At 41.8% G+C, this 17,107-nt stretch overlaps 1 protein-coding gene across 1 annotated transcript in view; it reads right to left on the bottom strand.

Moving 5' to 3' along the window:
- The window catches only part of LOC147574682 (uncharacterized), a 124,804-nt gene that overhangs the window by 63,888 nt on the left and 43,809 nt on the right, over positions 1 to 17,107 (bottom strand). Inside the window, exons 3-5 of the mRNA XM_086684733.1 lie at positions 12,775 to 12,845; positions 10,834 to 10,976; positions 4,951 to 5,133 (exon numbers count right to left, since the gene is read on the bottom strand). Of these exons, the coding sequence (XP_086540859.1) occupies positions 4,951 to 5,133; positions 10,834 to 10,976; positions 12,775 to 12,845 (397 nt within the window). The remainder of the gene's footprint in view (positions 1 to 4,950; positions 5,134 to 10,833; positions 10,977 to 12,774; positions 12,846 to 17,107) is intronic.

Here is a 17,107-nt window from a genome sequence, read left to right as displayed (position 1 = left end):
GGGCAGACCCGTCAAATATGTCCATTGCCAAAGTGGGTTGGGTCTAGGAGCTCTGAGAGACCCAAGTAAGCGACAGCAGCAGTCTCAGCCATCGGGAACTTCTTACAGAGGGAGGAAAAACCACCATTTAGAAGACGGGACTACTGTCAGGTTCTGGGACGTCCTCAGAACCCAAGGGGGTGGACAAGAGGCCAGGTCTGAAGAGGTGAACTGCAGGGTGTGATGAGCATTGCCGTATGACAAAAGACCTGATAAAGTAAGGCAAAGAGGCTTGCGGACTCGGAAGAAAAGCAGAGGGCAGGGTGGTCCAAGCAGGAAGTGAGGGTTGGTATCTGGGAGATGAAGTTACAAGGATCGAGGATCTAGAAAGAACATAGGAAATTGAAGGTCAAGGTCAGAATCAGGGACAGACCTGGCGTGACTACCCAGAGGGCAGGCAGGGGGATAGGGAGTCTCCTCCAGCCTAGGGCTACTGCACAAGTTCACAGGCTGGTCATGGGGTGAACCACACTGGAGGGAAGAGGACAGGGTATTCCGAGGGACCAACTGGGGGCACGGGCATCCTTAGATTATTGAATTATGGCCACAGTCATGGCTACAAATATATAACCAGGCATAGAGTCTAATTCTTTTAGCCAGGAACTGGATTTGGGTTTGGGGAAAATCAGAGAAAACCTCTGCTTTCTCCCTGAACAGCTATATCAGTTGATTGGCAAGTCTCGGTGCTATTAACCCTCAGTGTCTTTGACCTTCTAGATCAAACCCCTGCTTCCAGCCCACATTGCCTCTTTTCCTTGGATTATTTTCCTTCGATGTTCATCACTTTTACAAAATTTTTTAAAGAATTACTAAATCCATAGTTTAAAAATAACTATGAAGTGTTTGTTCCGGGGGGTGGGGGGAAAATACTGCAAATGTCTCACATTTTTCTGTTGGACCCACTCAGAATCGTACTGGATAAAATAGAGAGCCTTTGAAAGCCATAAAACTTAGAGCAATTGTACTTTTCATTTACTTGTTTCTAAAGGTTGTTCACTGAACTGAGTCTGCAAGTGACATTTCAGTTCATCGGCCATCCACACGTATATTTTAGGATGTGCTCTTTCCCAGAATTTGAGAAGGTTAAAGCTAACGCAGGCCATCAATCTGTTATGTGTTTGCCAGAAAGCCAAGTGCAGTTGAAGTTCATGTGATCAAAGAAAAACAGCGGAGCAATAACTCGGGGACTTGCAGGCACTTAAACATTGAACGAGAGTTTTTCAAATGGAAAAAAAAGTGTGCACTTTTTCAAATCTCGTCCTGTTAAGATAAAAATAAACAGGATTTTGTGTATGAAGGGGATTTTTTTTTGACTCTACATCACAGGTAAGTATATTTTAATTTATTGTTCCATAGGGTATAGAGTCTTGATTCGTCTCCCAGGTCCTTCCTTCAGAACCAATTCTGAGAGCTTAATAAATGCTTCCTCGTACCACGGGACTTTACATGTGCTGTTCCCTTTCCCTGAAATGCCCTTCCCTCCTCTCCTTCATTAACAAGAGCAGTTCTCAAGCTGCTGTCATCCCCTTGTAAGTGCCTCTGGTGGGCATTTTCTGAGCTCTAAGCCTTCATTTCAATTGTCACAGAGTATAAAGAGACATTTTATTTCGTAGTGACTTGTCATCGCCCTCTCTTGACCATAAGCTCCATCAGGGCAATGACCCCTTTTTGCTCATTATGGTATTCTTCACATCTGGTTCAGCAACTGCTTGCTGAAAGAACTAGCATGTGTAATGTGCATGCCTCTGTATGTGTGTGCATTCTGCACACAGCTCTGTGGGCATGTGTGAGCAGTGCGCATGTCTGTGTGTGTGGGGGGGGGTGTCGGTATTCTTTCCAGAATGATCCACAGAAAGCCAGAACACTGAGGGAAGAATGGAAGGGCACGATCTCTGTAGGAAAGAACTCAAAGGGGACCCAAAGAAGAGTGCCAGGGCCTTCCTTGGACTTACCTGCTAGGCCTGGGCAGTTCGGCCCTCAGTTGCCCTGCAAAAGCACAGCTCTGGGACAACGTCATTGATTTATTTAATTTAGTTTTTAAATGTTTATTTATTTTGAGAGAGCATGTGTGAGTTGGGGAGGGGCAGTGAGAGAGGGAGAAAGAGAATCCCAAGCAGGCTCTGCACTGTCAGCATAGAACCCCATGTGGGGCTCGATCTCACCAGTGGTGAGATCATGACCTGAGCAGAAATCAAGACTCGGATTCTTAACCAACTGAGCCTCGCTGGTGGCCCTGGGACAGTTTTAGAGTGAAAGTCTCAGACTGCAGGATGGCAAGGATGGAGAATTAATGTGTCAAGTGGATGGTCATTGTTGAAGCAAGATGTATATTCTTGGCTTAGAGCAATGCCCATGGGAAGAGGTTTGGGTTTTCATAAAGGTAAGTTTGACTCTCAGAGGCAGGAAATTGGTGAATCTCCAGGAAGAAGAGCCAGATTGGCTTTTGGAGACCATGGGAAGGTCATGTTTCTTCACATGAGATCTCGACACAGGCAAGTTTATATCCGGTTTCAAGCTTTGTTGGGCCACATCACAAGTCCCCTTGGATATCTAGCCCCACACCATCAAGGATGTGAGTTTACAATCACTCTTCCTTATGTCAGTAGTTCTTTGAGAAACTGAGGGCCTGTAAAGGCACTGGTCTGAGGAAGCAATGGTCCTGAATTTCGTGACTGCAGAATAAGGTGAAAAGACACCAAAGGGCAAGCTGAAAGTGAAGGAAAAAACCAGCATCTACAAAGCAGGTGAAAAGAGAAGCTGATGGGAAAGAAGTCTCTATTTTTGCAAAGCTATAGGAAGACTGATCTCAGAAGAGCAAGGGTAGAGGGTAGACCCTTGGTAAGGGATGGAAAATTGGGGAACAGAGGGAAAGACAACAAGATTCGGGGATCTGCAGGAAGACACGGGACCCCATTGATAAGCAGGCCTGGCCTTGGCAGGAAGAAGTGGGGCTTGGGGAGTCTCCAGAGGTTTCTGAGCGCAGTGCAACCAGATCTGCGGTCCAGAATGACAATTCAGCTGTCCCTGTGCAACATGAAGGCGAGGAGGAAATTGTATGAGGATGAGACCAGCTGGAATGATCAGAACATCAGCCAATTAAAAAGAAAAAAAAACTTTTCTGTGACCTATTAAAAACTGACTGTACATCTTATTGAAAAAAGGGGGGAAGGCTCCACTTAGGTATGCCAGGAAGGGGAGGAGGTGACTCGACATCAATTACCACAGGACACTGACAGCAGTCATCTCAGGCTCGTGTGACTGCAGCACGTGGATACCCTCCCATGACCGCATCACACGGGACGGGGGTCAATCGGGAAATGTGAAAATGATTTTGGCAGTGCGTTCAGTGAACGTGTCTTTGAACTGTTAGAGAAGGAACAAATAAATTAAGGAAAATATATATATACGCATCGATTGTAATCTATTTTCTGTACCGGACTCATCCTCATACTTGGCAGGTATGGAATCTGTAAACTGCAAAGCCAATTTTATGACTGGAGAGATCATCCTGATAATAGCTCTGGCAGAATTCAATGCTAGATCAGCAAGCTTCTAGGGCACTGAATGGAGTTGGGTCATATGACAGATTATATGTACTTTGCATTATATAAGATCCATAAATTTAGGAAACAGGATAATTTTGTCCTGCAAGTGGATTAATTGCTTTAATATTTTCCAACTTTGCTGTGATCTTTAGTATGTGGCATAACTGATTTCATCTCATCTTTCCACTTGATGTTAAATATAAAGAAAACGGAGTAACCACGGACTGCCAATTTCTCTGATAGATTTTTAGACATATGGTGATGGAACTCCTGATACTTAGAGATTTTTAGTATTTTGATTTGGTCTTTATTTTTAGATATACTTTTACGTGCAGATGTGATCTCTAATAGGTGAAGTTGAGTAAATACTATGCCATGTTGCTCTTAAGCCCCCAAAGCCTTCGTCTAGAGAAAATATAGAAAATCAATGCAAAGTGTCGAGGGTTTCGGGAGGTAAGGCTTGAAACTATGCTCCTTACAGAGATTAGGTACATTTAACGTCCTAATGACCCCGCTAGGAACTGGCAGAACCAGACTTGAATTCAGGTCCATCTGACCTTCAACCCCCATATTTTTAACCACCTGCCACACTGCCTCTTTCCAAAAACACAGCAATGCAATATTTAGGCACTTTTTCCTTCATTTGTTCAGAGGGGATTTAGTTAAGCATCTCTAGTATGACCTGTGTCGAACACACAAGAAATACAAAGATAAGAAAAAAGCGGAAGCGTTTGTCGAAATGGATTTTGTGTCTCTATACTGTGACATTAAATTAAAGATTAAACTGTACACAAATATGTCTTTAGGATGTCTTTTTTTTCCCACCATTTATTCGCCAGCCAATGGCATTAGTGCAAAAGACATAGGACGCCATTAAATAAGATTTTTTTTAAAAGGGGATTGAAGAATATTAGAAAGCAGTTACTTCTTTACCCACACATCACTTACTATTTCCAAGTCTACATAAGACGCTTAGGAAAGCTGGTTACTCAAAATGGCTCCAAGTCAGTGGCTCTAAATGAACAATCCCTTTGTCCGATTAAGAGCAATAGTCCGGGGTCGCCTGGGTGGCTCAGTCAGTTGAGCGTCCGGCTTTGGCTCAGGTCATGATCTCACAGTTTGTGAGTTCGAGCCCCACGTCAGGCTCTATGCTGACAGCTCAGAGCCTGGAGCCTGCTTCGGACTCTGTGTCTCCCTCTCTCTCTGCTCCTCCCCCACTCGTGCTCTATCTCTGTCTCTCTCTCAAAAATAAACATTTTTTAAAAATTAAAAAAAAAGCAATATTCTGAACATGGGGTGATATTTGGATTTAGCCATCAAAAGCCTATTCAATTCATAATGTGCAGAATGGCTAAAAAGTAATTACAAAGTCGTGCAAGTCTGCAGTGGTGGACTTTGCCAATTTTGGACACTGAGTCACGGCTCTGTCCCCAGCGCTCCCTCTGCTTGTTCCGACTTTGTCCTCATGGTCCCGCTTGGTCCCTCGTGGTCCCTTGTGGTCCCTCATGGTCAAGAGCAGTGGAACAGCCCTAAGCTGCACAGCCATACACTAGACCAGACACGGAGAAAAGGAGCAGCGTTTTACTCACACAGTAAATAAACTCCTAGTTGTTACTCTGACTGAACCTTTTAGCCTGCACACCTGTTCACGATCAATTCACTGGGACAATGGTGATGACAGTCAAGCCTATCTGAAAGGGACTCCGAAGCTACCAATAGTGCCAATTCCACAAAATCCTCATAGGTTGTGACGTGGGAGTGATGCCTATTACAATACGCTATGACAATACAAAATACATTTATGGCTTTAGATAATTTCGAAACAACACCCAACAAATTATTGATTTCTCATAGTGTCTCCTATTTAATCCAGTGCTATTGATTTGGAAGACCTTTGAGTGTAATTTATTTATTTATTTTATTAAAAAAATTTTTTAATGTTTATTTTTAAGAGAGAGAGAGAGAGAGCTCAAGCAGGGGAGGGGCAGATGGAGAGGGAGATTCAGATTCCAAAGCAGGCTCACAGGCTCTGAACTGTCAGCACACAGCCCGACGCGGGGCTCGAACTCGTGAATCAGGTGATCATGACCTGAGCCGAAGTCCGATGCTCAACCGACTGAGCCACTCAGGTGCCTCTTTGAGTAAAATTCAAACGACCCCACCTGCTCGCAGTGAAATTACATCTACTTATTAAACAATTTTTAAATGTTTAGTTATTATAAAGCACTTCTGTGTTCTGCTATTGAATTCTCCTAAGTTATCTCTTTGAAAGAAGCTTCCATTTCATAAAGTAAAACAAAGATAATTTGTGATTTATTTCAGTTAAACTTGTCTTTTTTTTTTTGGATGGAAAGGATCCTTAAGATTAAAAGAAAAGTGTGATCGCTGTAGTCCGAAGGTGTGTATCTTCTTAGTTGATTATTTTCTGGGGAAGCTGAAAGTGGCTCTTACTTGTTTGGTGAATTCGGGCGTGACTCTACATGTCCCGTCTTCAACTTGGTGCCGAGTCTTCCCAACAAAATGCACAATAAAAATAAAGCCACGAGGTCCATTCTTCCACCAAAATATTCATTGATTTCTTATTAAAACTAATTGCACATGAACAACAGTGGAAGAGAAGATATCCAATTTGTTGAGTTACTTTATCAATCATCCTTTTAAAATATGAGATTTTAGACAAATATCACTAACATTATTATCGGAGACTGAGGTATTCAAAAGACAACTTAAGACAGGGAATCGGCCTTTTACCTCATTTGCAAAATAGGGTCATAAATGAAGATTTTTCCTGAAAGACTGACATCTTAACAAAACAGATTTAATGGGAGTTTAGAAATACTGAATTGAAACCACTCAACACTTTTATATAGCATATCTGAGGTTTTGAAAGTGTGTCTTTGGTAAATCAAACGAGTTTAATCGTAGATTGACTAATAAATCTAGCAACAGAACCAAGGACTGCTAAGATACTTGCTGTTATCTTTTCTTAAAACTTTTACCAATTGAAATACTTTAGTAGAGCTCTGATGACAGAGAAAGACCCATGTCCAAGAACCCGAATGATTCAATGAAGATTAGGAGAGTTTTGCTGAACAAAGGAAGGCAGTGATTCAATGATGCATCAGATTCATAGAACAAATAAGAGTTTAGAGATGTCAAAGCCATGCATAATGCTGAGTAAGGACCCTGAAAAACACAGGGACTCACTCACTTGTCCAAGGTCATACAGGTTGAAATGGACCAATGGTCCTCAATCCCACCTCTCTGCCATGACATCAAATGAAGGCTGAATTTCAAGCCCCTATCCATGTCCTCTCTCTTCCCAGAGTCCCTTCTTAGAAAATATTGTAAGCATTTTATCCACATTCTGATCTTGGTGCCCGCGTTAAACACAAAGCATTTCTCGTGGTGACGTACATGATGACGTAGGCTGGGTACAGTCGTTATTCCTTAATAATAGGTACTCCATAAATGCTTACTAGTTTTAATAGATTTCAACACATTTTAAAATACTTTAAGCTGTATTCTAAAATTATATAATTGGAGCCATCCCAGATATATATTTTCCGAGCACAAAACATGTCTGCAAGAGAAAGACGCTAAAGTCAGAGAGCATTGCTGTCTTCCAATAGAACAGATTTAGTGAGCCATGTTACTCTAAGAAATATTTTCATAAAGAGATGAGAGTGTTCTCTCTTTTTCTTTTTATTACTTTCATATTGTTGAATATATGGCATCAGAAATATGCATAATTGTATTTAGAGAAGTTCCCTTTAGGAATGCCATCTCTAGTCACATTCTAAATCTTGGAGTCATAACAACATCTCTTGCAATGTGGTATATGTACTCAGTAAATGCAAAGATTTCTCAACTTGGTATATTTGAGAGGACACACAGGCTTCATTGAGCATATTCATGGAATGTTTTTACTTAAAGGAAAAGGATAGAAGGTAGCAAGATAAAGATGGGGAAGCAGGAGGGGGTCCAAGCTCCGAAGCTCCCCAGGGCTCTTATTCACACATACAGACTGCCTTCTGGATTGAACCACCACATCTGCATGAGGAATCTTGACTTTGAAAGCCCAAAGCAGACATTCTCAGTGGGCTTTTATGCCCCTTTGGTCCTGAAGTTAAGCTGGGCGTCTATCTAGCTATGCCAGACGACAACCATATTTATTCAGTATGCTGTAATTTAAAACACTAGAAACACTTAAACTTAAAGTGTCTCATTTCCTTGTAAAATACTTAGCAAGAGTATTTTGGACTGTGCCTACCTTCTTTTCAGCACACGACTGACAAGATGGAGTGGCCATCTTCTCTGTGCCATGGAGGAATTATCCCACAACTTTCTTGGGATCAGTTTCCAACATCTTATCTTTTATGCTTTTCAGTGTTGGGAAACATTTTTGAGAATTGCTGTCATGTGAATTTATTTTCTTATGCACAGCAAAAGAGAAAGGGTTTTGACAGCAGACCTCTTAGCAAGTCGTATGCCCAGGAAACAGCGGGTCCATCACTTCTGAGAGAAGACACAAGTGTGGGGTGTCTGGGGGGCCTCTTCTTTGTTTAAATTTTTTTTTAATGTTTATTTATTTTTGACACAGAGAGAGACAGAGCATGAGCAGGGGAGGCGCAGAGAGAGAGGGAGACACAGAATCCGAAGCAGGCTCCAGGCTTCGAGCTGTCAGCACAGGGCCCAACGCGGGGGCCCTACTTGGGACTCAACGCAGGGTTTGAGCTCACCAACCGTGAGATCATGACCTGAGCCGAAGTCGGATGCTCAACCGACTGAGCCACCCAGGCGCCCCTGGGACCCTCTTCTTATAGTAATCACCTCATGTATTCAGGGAATGTCTGCCCTCTAGAGTGTCAAGCAGTTAATCTAAGTCCTATTCCTTTACATTCAATTCATGTTTTTATGATTTCTTTCTGTAGTTATGAGAAGTCGTGTCTTATGGATTGGAGAACTGTTACTTTCTTAAATTAGATGCATGTACACAGTCCCACAGGTGTTTTTATTCTATTAGCAAAAATCTTAACCATTTCTTCCCGCTGTTTCTATTTTTCTCCTTTTATTGTTTCTATAAAAAGATGCTGGTGGCTGGCCCCCACTTATGTCAAATAAATACCAGTGGCTGCAGATTGATTTTAGAGCGAGAATAGAGGTCACAGCTGTGGCCATCCAGGGAGGGCACTGGAGCTCTCATTGGGTGACCAGCTATGTCCTGATGTTCAGTGACAGCAGGAGGAATTGGAAGCATTATCGGTGAGATGGAAGCATCTGGTATGTTTCTTTATTTAAAGGCCCACGTGTTATTTTAACCTACACTGAGTAGAGAAACCAAATCTACCAACTTATTTTGAAAATATTTCCTGAGAGACAGTAAGGTCCATATTGCACTTTACATGCATTGCACTTGATGAATTCCTAGTAACTGATGAACGGATAAAGAAGATGTGATTTATACATACAATGGAATACTACTTGGCAATGAGAAAGAATGAAATCCTGCCATTTGCAACAATGTGCATGGAACTGGAGGGTATTCTGCTAAGTGAAATAAGTCAGTCAGAGAAAGACAGATAGCGTATGTTTTCACTCATATGTGGAACTTGAGAAACTTAACAGAAGACCATGGGGGAGGGGAAGAGGAAGGGGAAAAATAGTTTCAAATAGAGAGTGAGGTAAATCATAAGAGACTCTTAAATACAGAGAACAAACTGATGGTTAGGGGGGGGTGGGAGAGAGGGGACAATGGGTGATGGGCATTGAGGAGGGCACTTGTTGGGATGGGTGTTGTATATAAGCGATGAATCACAGGAATCTACCCCCAAAACTAAGAGCATACTGTATGCACTGTATGTTAGCTAACTTGACGATAAATTAAATTAAAAAAATAAATGCATTGCACTTGTGTAAGTTGGGTGGGGGGAAAGGTAAGGCATTTTCTGAATGGGAATGTGGTGTGGGTATCTAAGAAACCAACAGTTTTTATAATCTATTTTTGTGTTGTTTAATTATGTAGCCTTTGGCCTGGCCTCTGCATTTTTTCACATTAGTAAAAGTTACTTCTTTTTTTCACTTTCTGATTTAATCTGGAAATTCTAAAAGACAGTGGACATTTGAATGTAGAATAAATGAATAGGTGCGTTGAGGGACACACCACTTCCCTGGCAGGAATTCATGGCACCGGTGGCCCCCTGTTATTGGGTCGTGGAACCCACAGGCTGTAGGAGACTCTTGATATTATCCTATATTTGTAAATGGCTTTAGTATTTGTCCATCTGGGTCTATCCACTAGCCACATTAATGTTGACTATTGATAAAGGTCCACATCCCTTATCAGCAATTCTGAATTACAAAACAATCCAAAAGAAACAAGGACTGTCATGAAGTCAAAACGTGGCTGAACGTGAACTCATAAGCAGTAAAGCCTAACCTGACTGATGACATTTATAAAGTCTTTATCTTATTTAATATACATATAAGGGGGTTTTTCGGGTTGCAGAAATCATAATGCATACAATCTTGCAGAATGAATAATGCATTTTTTTTTTTTGCAAAATCATGATGCATATGATTATCAGTATATGGCATAGACACAAGGTGACCTTTCCAACACGTGAAAAAGCCTGAATTCTGAATCATCTTTGGATGAGTTCTCACCATCCACCATCTCACCAAGGACTTGAGATCAGGGACTGGGTAATAACCTACCAGTCCCCAAATGTCGGTTGTTCAAATGGTTTATATTTTAGCCTTCATCACTTATTAAAAATGCTTTATATTAACTGCTATTAAAAGGGTTAATGAAGTCTCTAGTTATGAATGCTATTTTCAAAAGAGATACCCTTGTATTAAGCAAGTGTGTGTGCATGTGTGTGTGTTTTCGTAATTACTTAAGAAGTTTCACTATCTGTTACACTTTAGGCAACAGCATTACCTTCAGGTAATACCTTATTTTTACGACACATGCATAGTAAATAACCTGAGTTAAGCATCAGTCATGCCATTATTCGAACAGGATGGAATGACTGTGAATGCTAAGGAAAATGGCAGATGTGTGGGAGATGTGGGCAATTGTGTTTCTGCTTCCTGCTTGCTTGTCTAAGGAACCACTTGCCTGATAAGACCGAATGCTCAGAAGCCGTGTCAGGATAAAAGATTAGTCAGAAATCCAGCCTAACAGTGCCTTGTGAACATTCTGGAGGCAGGCTAAGGGATTATTATGTGATGACATTCTACTGACCAAAGCAGTAGACTGATGATCGCGGACAAGTCCGTCACTTTCCCTCATGTCTCGTTCCTGCTTATTTCTGTGAGAATTAAGAACCAGAATCTCAAAAGAAATATATGACTTGCGATTCATTGTGAAAATTTCTCGAGGCTGCCCTGTAAACCAGCAGATCTGAAGCTAAGCTCATTACTTTCCATTTTGAAAGGGACTATTGTGAGCTCTGGTCTGAGCTCCCCCTGCAGAGCCTTAGAACTGTCATCAGATAGCATATCTGCCCTGCTAAGAAGTCTGGCAGCTGCCAAAACAGGTTGGCAGAAGGCTTTGGCTTTCAGCGGCTGTAGAGGCACCTGTCGGGCCACGTATTGACAGCGTCCTGAGGAGGGCAGACTCCTCCAGTCCCTGCGTGTCCTCCTTAGCACCTGTTTTTCTCATGGTGCTGGGAGCTGTTGCAGTGTTTACTGGTTAGGGTCCGCACCCTCTGAACTGCTTTCCCTTCCTCCCCAGAATCAGCGAGCTGACAACCAAAGACCCATCTGCAGGGAGGCCGTGTTGGTGACTTCCGTTGTACTGAGGCTCCATCTACCCTGGGGACTGTCTTCTAATGACCCTTGGTCATCTTCTCTTGTCATTTTTTTATTTGTTTGTTTATTCATTTATTTAGTGAGAGAATGAGTGAGGGAGGGGCAGAGAGAGAGAAAAAGAGGGAATCCCAAGCAGTTTCCACGGGTCAGCACAGAGCTTGATGCAGTGCTCGAATTCACAAACTGTGAGATCATGACCTGAGCTGAAATCAAGTCAGATGCTTAACTGACTGAGCCACCAAGATGCCCCTCTTCTCTTTTAACTTGCATTCACTCTCTTCTTTATTTTTTTTTTTTATTTTTTTTTTTTAATTTTTTTTTTTCAACGTTTTTATTTATTTTTGGGACAGAGAGAGACAGAGCATGAACGGGGGAGGGGCAGAGAGAGAGGGAGACACAGAATCGGAAACAGGCTCCAGGCTCTGAGCCATCAGCCCAGAGCCCGACGCGGGGCTCGAACTCACGGACCGTGAGATCGTGACCTGGTTGAAGTCGGACGCTTAACCGACTGCGCCACCCAGGCGCCCACATTCACTCTCTTCTTTATATGGCTCTCTCCATCACTTGCTGTGCTAGATACATATTGCTGCATAACAATGTTGCCACAAACTTAGCAGCTTGGACCAAAACACATTTATTATCTCACTGTTCCTGTGAGTCGGGAGGACAGGCGTGGTTAGTTGGGTTCTGTTCAAGGGCACACTCAAGGTATCTAGCAGGGCTGGATTCTCACGTGGATGCTGGAATGGGGAAGAGTCCACTTCCAGGCTCACTCATTTGGTTGGCAGAATTCTTTCCTCACCGTTGGAGAACCGAGGGCTTTGGCTTTGGGTTGTTCATCAGCCAGAGGCTATCTTTGGGTCCTAGAGGCTGCTTACAGTTCCTCACCAGGTAGCCACCCCCCCCCCCCCCCCCCCGCCAATAGCTGCATGCTTTATCACTGCCTGCAAGAGAGAGTCTCCAGCAAGACAGGTAGCCATGTTATGCAACTTAATTCTGCATACACAGTTACCTATGTCTATCACCTTTGGTGGATTATATAGATTAGAAGCAAGTCACAGGTCCTGTCCATACTCAAAAGGAAGGAGCTATGTAAGGGCACACCAGGGGACAGAAATCATGGGGACGTCCTTACCAGATGACCAGAGTCATGGCGGCTCCCAATGATTCATGCCCTTCCTAAATGTAAAATACATTCATCCATCCCAAGGTCTCCAAGAGCCTCACCCCATGATAGCATCTGCTCAAAGTCCAGAATTGCCTCATTTAAGTCAGTTCCTGGTGTGAATGAGACTCTTGTGTGAAGCTCGTCTTGACTGGTTGATCTGCATGTAAATCTCTAGGACCAGCATCCAGCTTTAATTCAAGTTACCTGTATCCTCCTCCTGCCTCCCACGTGCAGTGGTGGGATAGACAGTGATAACAGGTGTGGATATCCCCAGTCTAAAAAGGAGAAACAGAAAAGAACAAAAGTGTTGCTGGTCCATAATAGTTCTGAAACCCAGCCAGCCAGCTGTTGGGAGTTTCTTGATTAGGTTTCCAAGAATGAGAATAACCTTCCATAACTCTTGTTTCCAGCCTATGGATTCTTGTTTTAGCCATATGAGTTGTCTTTCCTTCTTCATAGGGGTAGTATGTATTTGCAGTTGAGGGGTTTCATTACTCTGCTTTTCGACAACACAATTTTAGGATTTTGGTAACCCCCTTTCCTTCTGTACTCTATCTCCTCCAGTCCAAGCTGGTGAGGTTTTTACTGACATAATTTTATCAAGAACCTGTGGGTGTCCCATGCATTTCCTGGAGGGGGGCTCACGTTTCTAGACAAAAGCCCCCAATGTCTTTTCTGGATAAGGCCTTTCTACCTGGGGTTCCTGCTGTGAAGGCTGAGGGACAACACTGTTCAGCTTCTTCTTCTTTTCTTCTTCTTCTTTAAAAATTTTTATTTACTAGAGTGAGAGAGAGAGAGAAAGAGAGAGCTGGGGATGGGCAGAGAGAGGGAAAGAGAGAATCCCAAGCAAGCTCTGCACGGCCAGTGTGGAGCCTGGTGAGGAGCCTTCACGAACTGTGAGATCATGACCTGAGCTGGAACCCAGAGTCAGACGCTTAACTGGTTGAGCCACCCAGGTGCCCCTCTTAAGAAGCCCCAGCTTCTCAAAGGCCCTCAAAGGTTCTGTGAGAACATCCTTGATCATTTGAAAGGCCTTTTGAATACTCTGGTCATTTGATGTTTCTGAAGCTTAACAAAATTCGCACGGTCACACTCTTGGCTTTTTCTGTCTGCCATGTGGATAGGCTGTTGGAAAATTTCAAAACAATCAAAACCTGGATTCTGTTTTTCAAACAGTGCCCCCCACGCCCCAGTTTCTCTCTCTCCTCTTGCATTTTCTCTAAGTAGCAAGTTTACTATGTGCAGTACTTGACGATAAATACCATGAGCCAGAAGGCACCTGTATCTTTCCTTGGAAATCTTTTTAGTTACAAGACCAAGGTCGTCACTTACAAGTCCTGCTGCTTCTCAAGCAACCGTAGGAGGTGATTTCTGCAAACTCTTCTTATTACATCACAAAGATCTCCCTTCTTTCAGCTTCCAATAACGTGCTTCTCATTTCCTTTAGAGCTCTCACCGTCAGCAGCCTCAATACCCACATTTCTACCAACAATCTGCAGTTCTAGCCACAAAGGCAGCACGATGACATCAAGTGCTCTTTTCTCTCTCTTTCTCTTTTCCTGTCCCTGCCTCTCTTCTCTTCTCCTGTGTTTTCCTCCCTCAAATCCATTATCTTTCTTTTCCTCCCTCTTCTCTTTCTTCTACAACAGAACACATACAGACTACCAAAAACATTTAAATCTCATTCTGCACCGATAAGTCTCCCTGTTTCTGCCTGGAATCCTAAGAATGATGCTGTCTGCTTTCAGAAGTCCATCTGTCAGCCCAAGCACAGGACTCTCACTGCAGTTGACCTGAAGAACCTTCCTACAGCAGTGCTCTTATGAGGGGTGGCAGCCGGGGGCACGTGTCTGCCTGGTAGGCATTGGTCTGGAACACAGGGCTGGGAGAAATCAATAAATAACAACCAGATGTTGGAGAGTTTAGAGGGCCATCATTTAATCCTTAATCTGTACGCTCTGCAATAATTAGGGCTTTGTCGTTTTCATTAAAAACTCATCAGAGCTCTAATTTAAAAGGTTATTATAGCTCTTATGAATTCAAGATGAGACTTATTATTCTGAATACATTGACAGCTTAAAATTTAAGTGGGTTTTCTTATCATGTAGTCTCTATATGTAAGAAAAAGTTTCCTTTTCTAGGAACAGGTTGGAAAAATATTCTTGAAAATAAAGAAATTATTTTAAATACGTTTAAGTTTTAATACAAAAAGTGTTTCATTTAAAGATTTTCCTTAATTTAAAGGAGTTCATTACCACTAAACCTGCCTCACAAGAAATGTTAAAGGGAATTCTTTGAGTGGAAAGAAAAGGCCACGACTAGGAGAAAGAAATTATGAAAGGAAAAAAATTAACAAGTAAAAGCAACCATGTAATAAAAATAGTAGACTAATAAAGCCAGTTTACTGGCTACTAATAAGTAGACTATAAAATGAGTGTGGAGGTAAAAACACAAACATACTAAAATTAATTATATCTACCAAAATCAGCCGAGGAATATACAAAATAAAAAGGTATAAAATATGACATCATATACATAAAACTTGGAAAGGGGAGTAAAAATGTAGTTTATTTAGAATGCATTCCAACTTAAGTGGCTATCAACTTACTACGGAATGCTATATGCATAAGATGTTATATATGTGCCTAATGGTAACTACAAATCAAAAATGTACATAGATATACAAAAAGTAAAGAGAAAAGGATCCAAGCATAATGCTAAAGAAAGTCATTAAACCATAAGGGAAAAGAGCAAGAAGAGAAGAAAGGAATAGAGAGAAACTACAAAAACAACCAAAAAACAATTAACAAAATAGCAATAAGTACATACCGATGAACAATTACTTCAAATATAAATGGACTCAATGCTCCAATCAACAGACAGAGGGCGACAGAAGGAATAAGAAAACAAGATCCATCTACATGTGGCCTAAAAGAGATGCATTTCAAGTCTAAAGACACATACAGATGGAAAGTGAAAAGACAGAAAAATGTGTATCATGCAAATGGAAGCGGAAAAAGAAAAAAGCCAGGGTAACAACACCCATATCAGATGAAATTGACTTTAAAACAAAGACTGTAGCAAGACACAAAGAAAGGCATTAATTACAATAAAGGGAGCAATTTGACAAGAGGATATAGCAATTATAAATATATAATGTACCCAACATAGAAGCAACTAAATATATGAAGCAATTGTTAACAGGCATAATGGGAAAAATCGACACCAATACAAACATAATACGGGACTTTAACAACCCACTTACGTAATGGATAGATCACCCAGACAGAAACTCCACAATGCAACAGTGGCTTTGAATGACACATTAGACCATATAGACTCAATATATATATATATATATATATATATATATATATATATATATATAACATTCTATTCAAAAACAACAGAACGCACATTGTTTTCAGGTGCACGTGGAACATTCTCCAGGACAGATCACATGTTAGGTCACAAAATGAGTCTCAATAAATTTAAGAAGACTAAACTCATATCAAGCATCTTTCCTGAGTACAACGGTATGAAACTAGAAACCAATTACAAGAAAAAATCTGGAAAGAACACAAAACAAGGAGGCTAAACAACATGCTCTGAAACAATGAATGGGTCAACCAAGAAATCAGAGGAAATAAATACATGGAAACAAATGAAGGTGAAAACACAAGAGTCCAAAATCTTTGGGATGCAGCAAAGGCTGTATAGCAATACAGGCCTACATCAAGAAACAAGCAAAATCTCAAATAAACAACCTAACCTTACATCTAAAAGAGCTAGGGAAAAAAAAAGCCCAAAACTAGTACAAGGGAAGAAATAATAAAGATTAGAGCAGAAATAAATGACATCGATGCTAAAAAAAATAGAAAAGAGTGATGAAGGGGCACCTGGGTGTGTCTCAGCCGGTTGAGCATCCGACTTTGGCTCAGGTGATGATCTCGTGGTCCGTGAGTTCGAGCCCCATGTCGGGCTCTGTGCTGACGGCTCAGAGCCTGGAGCCTGCTTCAGATTCTGTGTTTCCGTCTCTCTCTCTGCCCCTCCCCCACTCATGCGCTCCTCACACCACCCCCCCCCCCGCCGCAAATAAACATTAAAAAAAAAATAAAAAAAAAATTTTTTTTTTAATTTTTTTTTTTCAATGTTTATTTATTTTTGGGACAGAGAGAGACAGAGCATGAACGGGGGAGGGGCAGAGAGAGAGGGAGACACAGAATCGGAAACAGGCTCCAGGCTCTGAGCCATCAGCCCAGAGCCCGACGCGGGGCTCGAACTCACGGACCGCGAGATCGTGACCTGGCTGAAGTCGGACGCTTAACTGACTGCGTCACCCAGGCGCCCCAAAAAAAGAAATTTTTAAAAAAAGATCGATGAAACCAGGAGTTGGATTTTTGTAAAGATAAACAAAATTGATAAACCTTTAGTCAGAGTCATTAAGAAGAAAAGGGAGAGGACTCAAGTAAATAAAAATAGAAATGAAGGGGAAGAAATAACAACCAACACCATGGAAATACAAGGGATTATAAGA

Source organism: Puma concolor, chromosome D4 (assembly GCF_028749965.1).
Source record: "Puma concolor isolate L17-30 chromosome D4, mPumCon1.1.hap2, whole genome shotgun sequence".
Lineage (NCBI taxonomy): Eukaryota > Metazoa > Chordata > Mammalia > Carnivora > Felidae > Puma > Puma concolor.
Note: the sequence above shows the minus strand (reverse complement) of the source record. Positions and strands in the feature narration are given on the sequence as shown.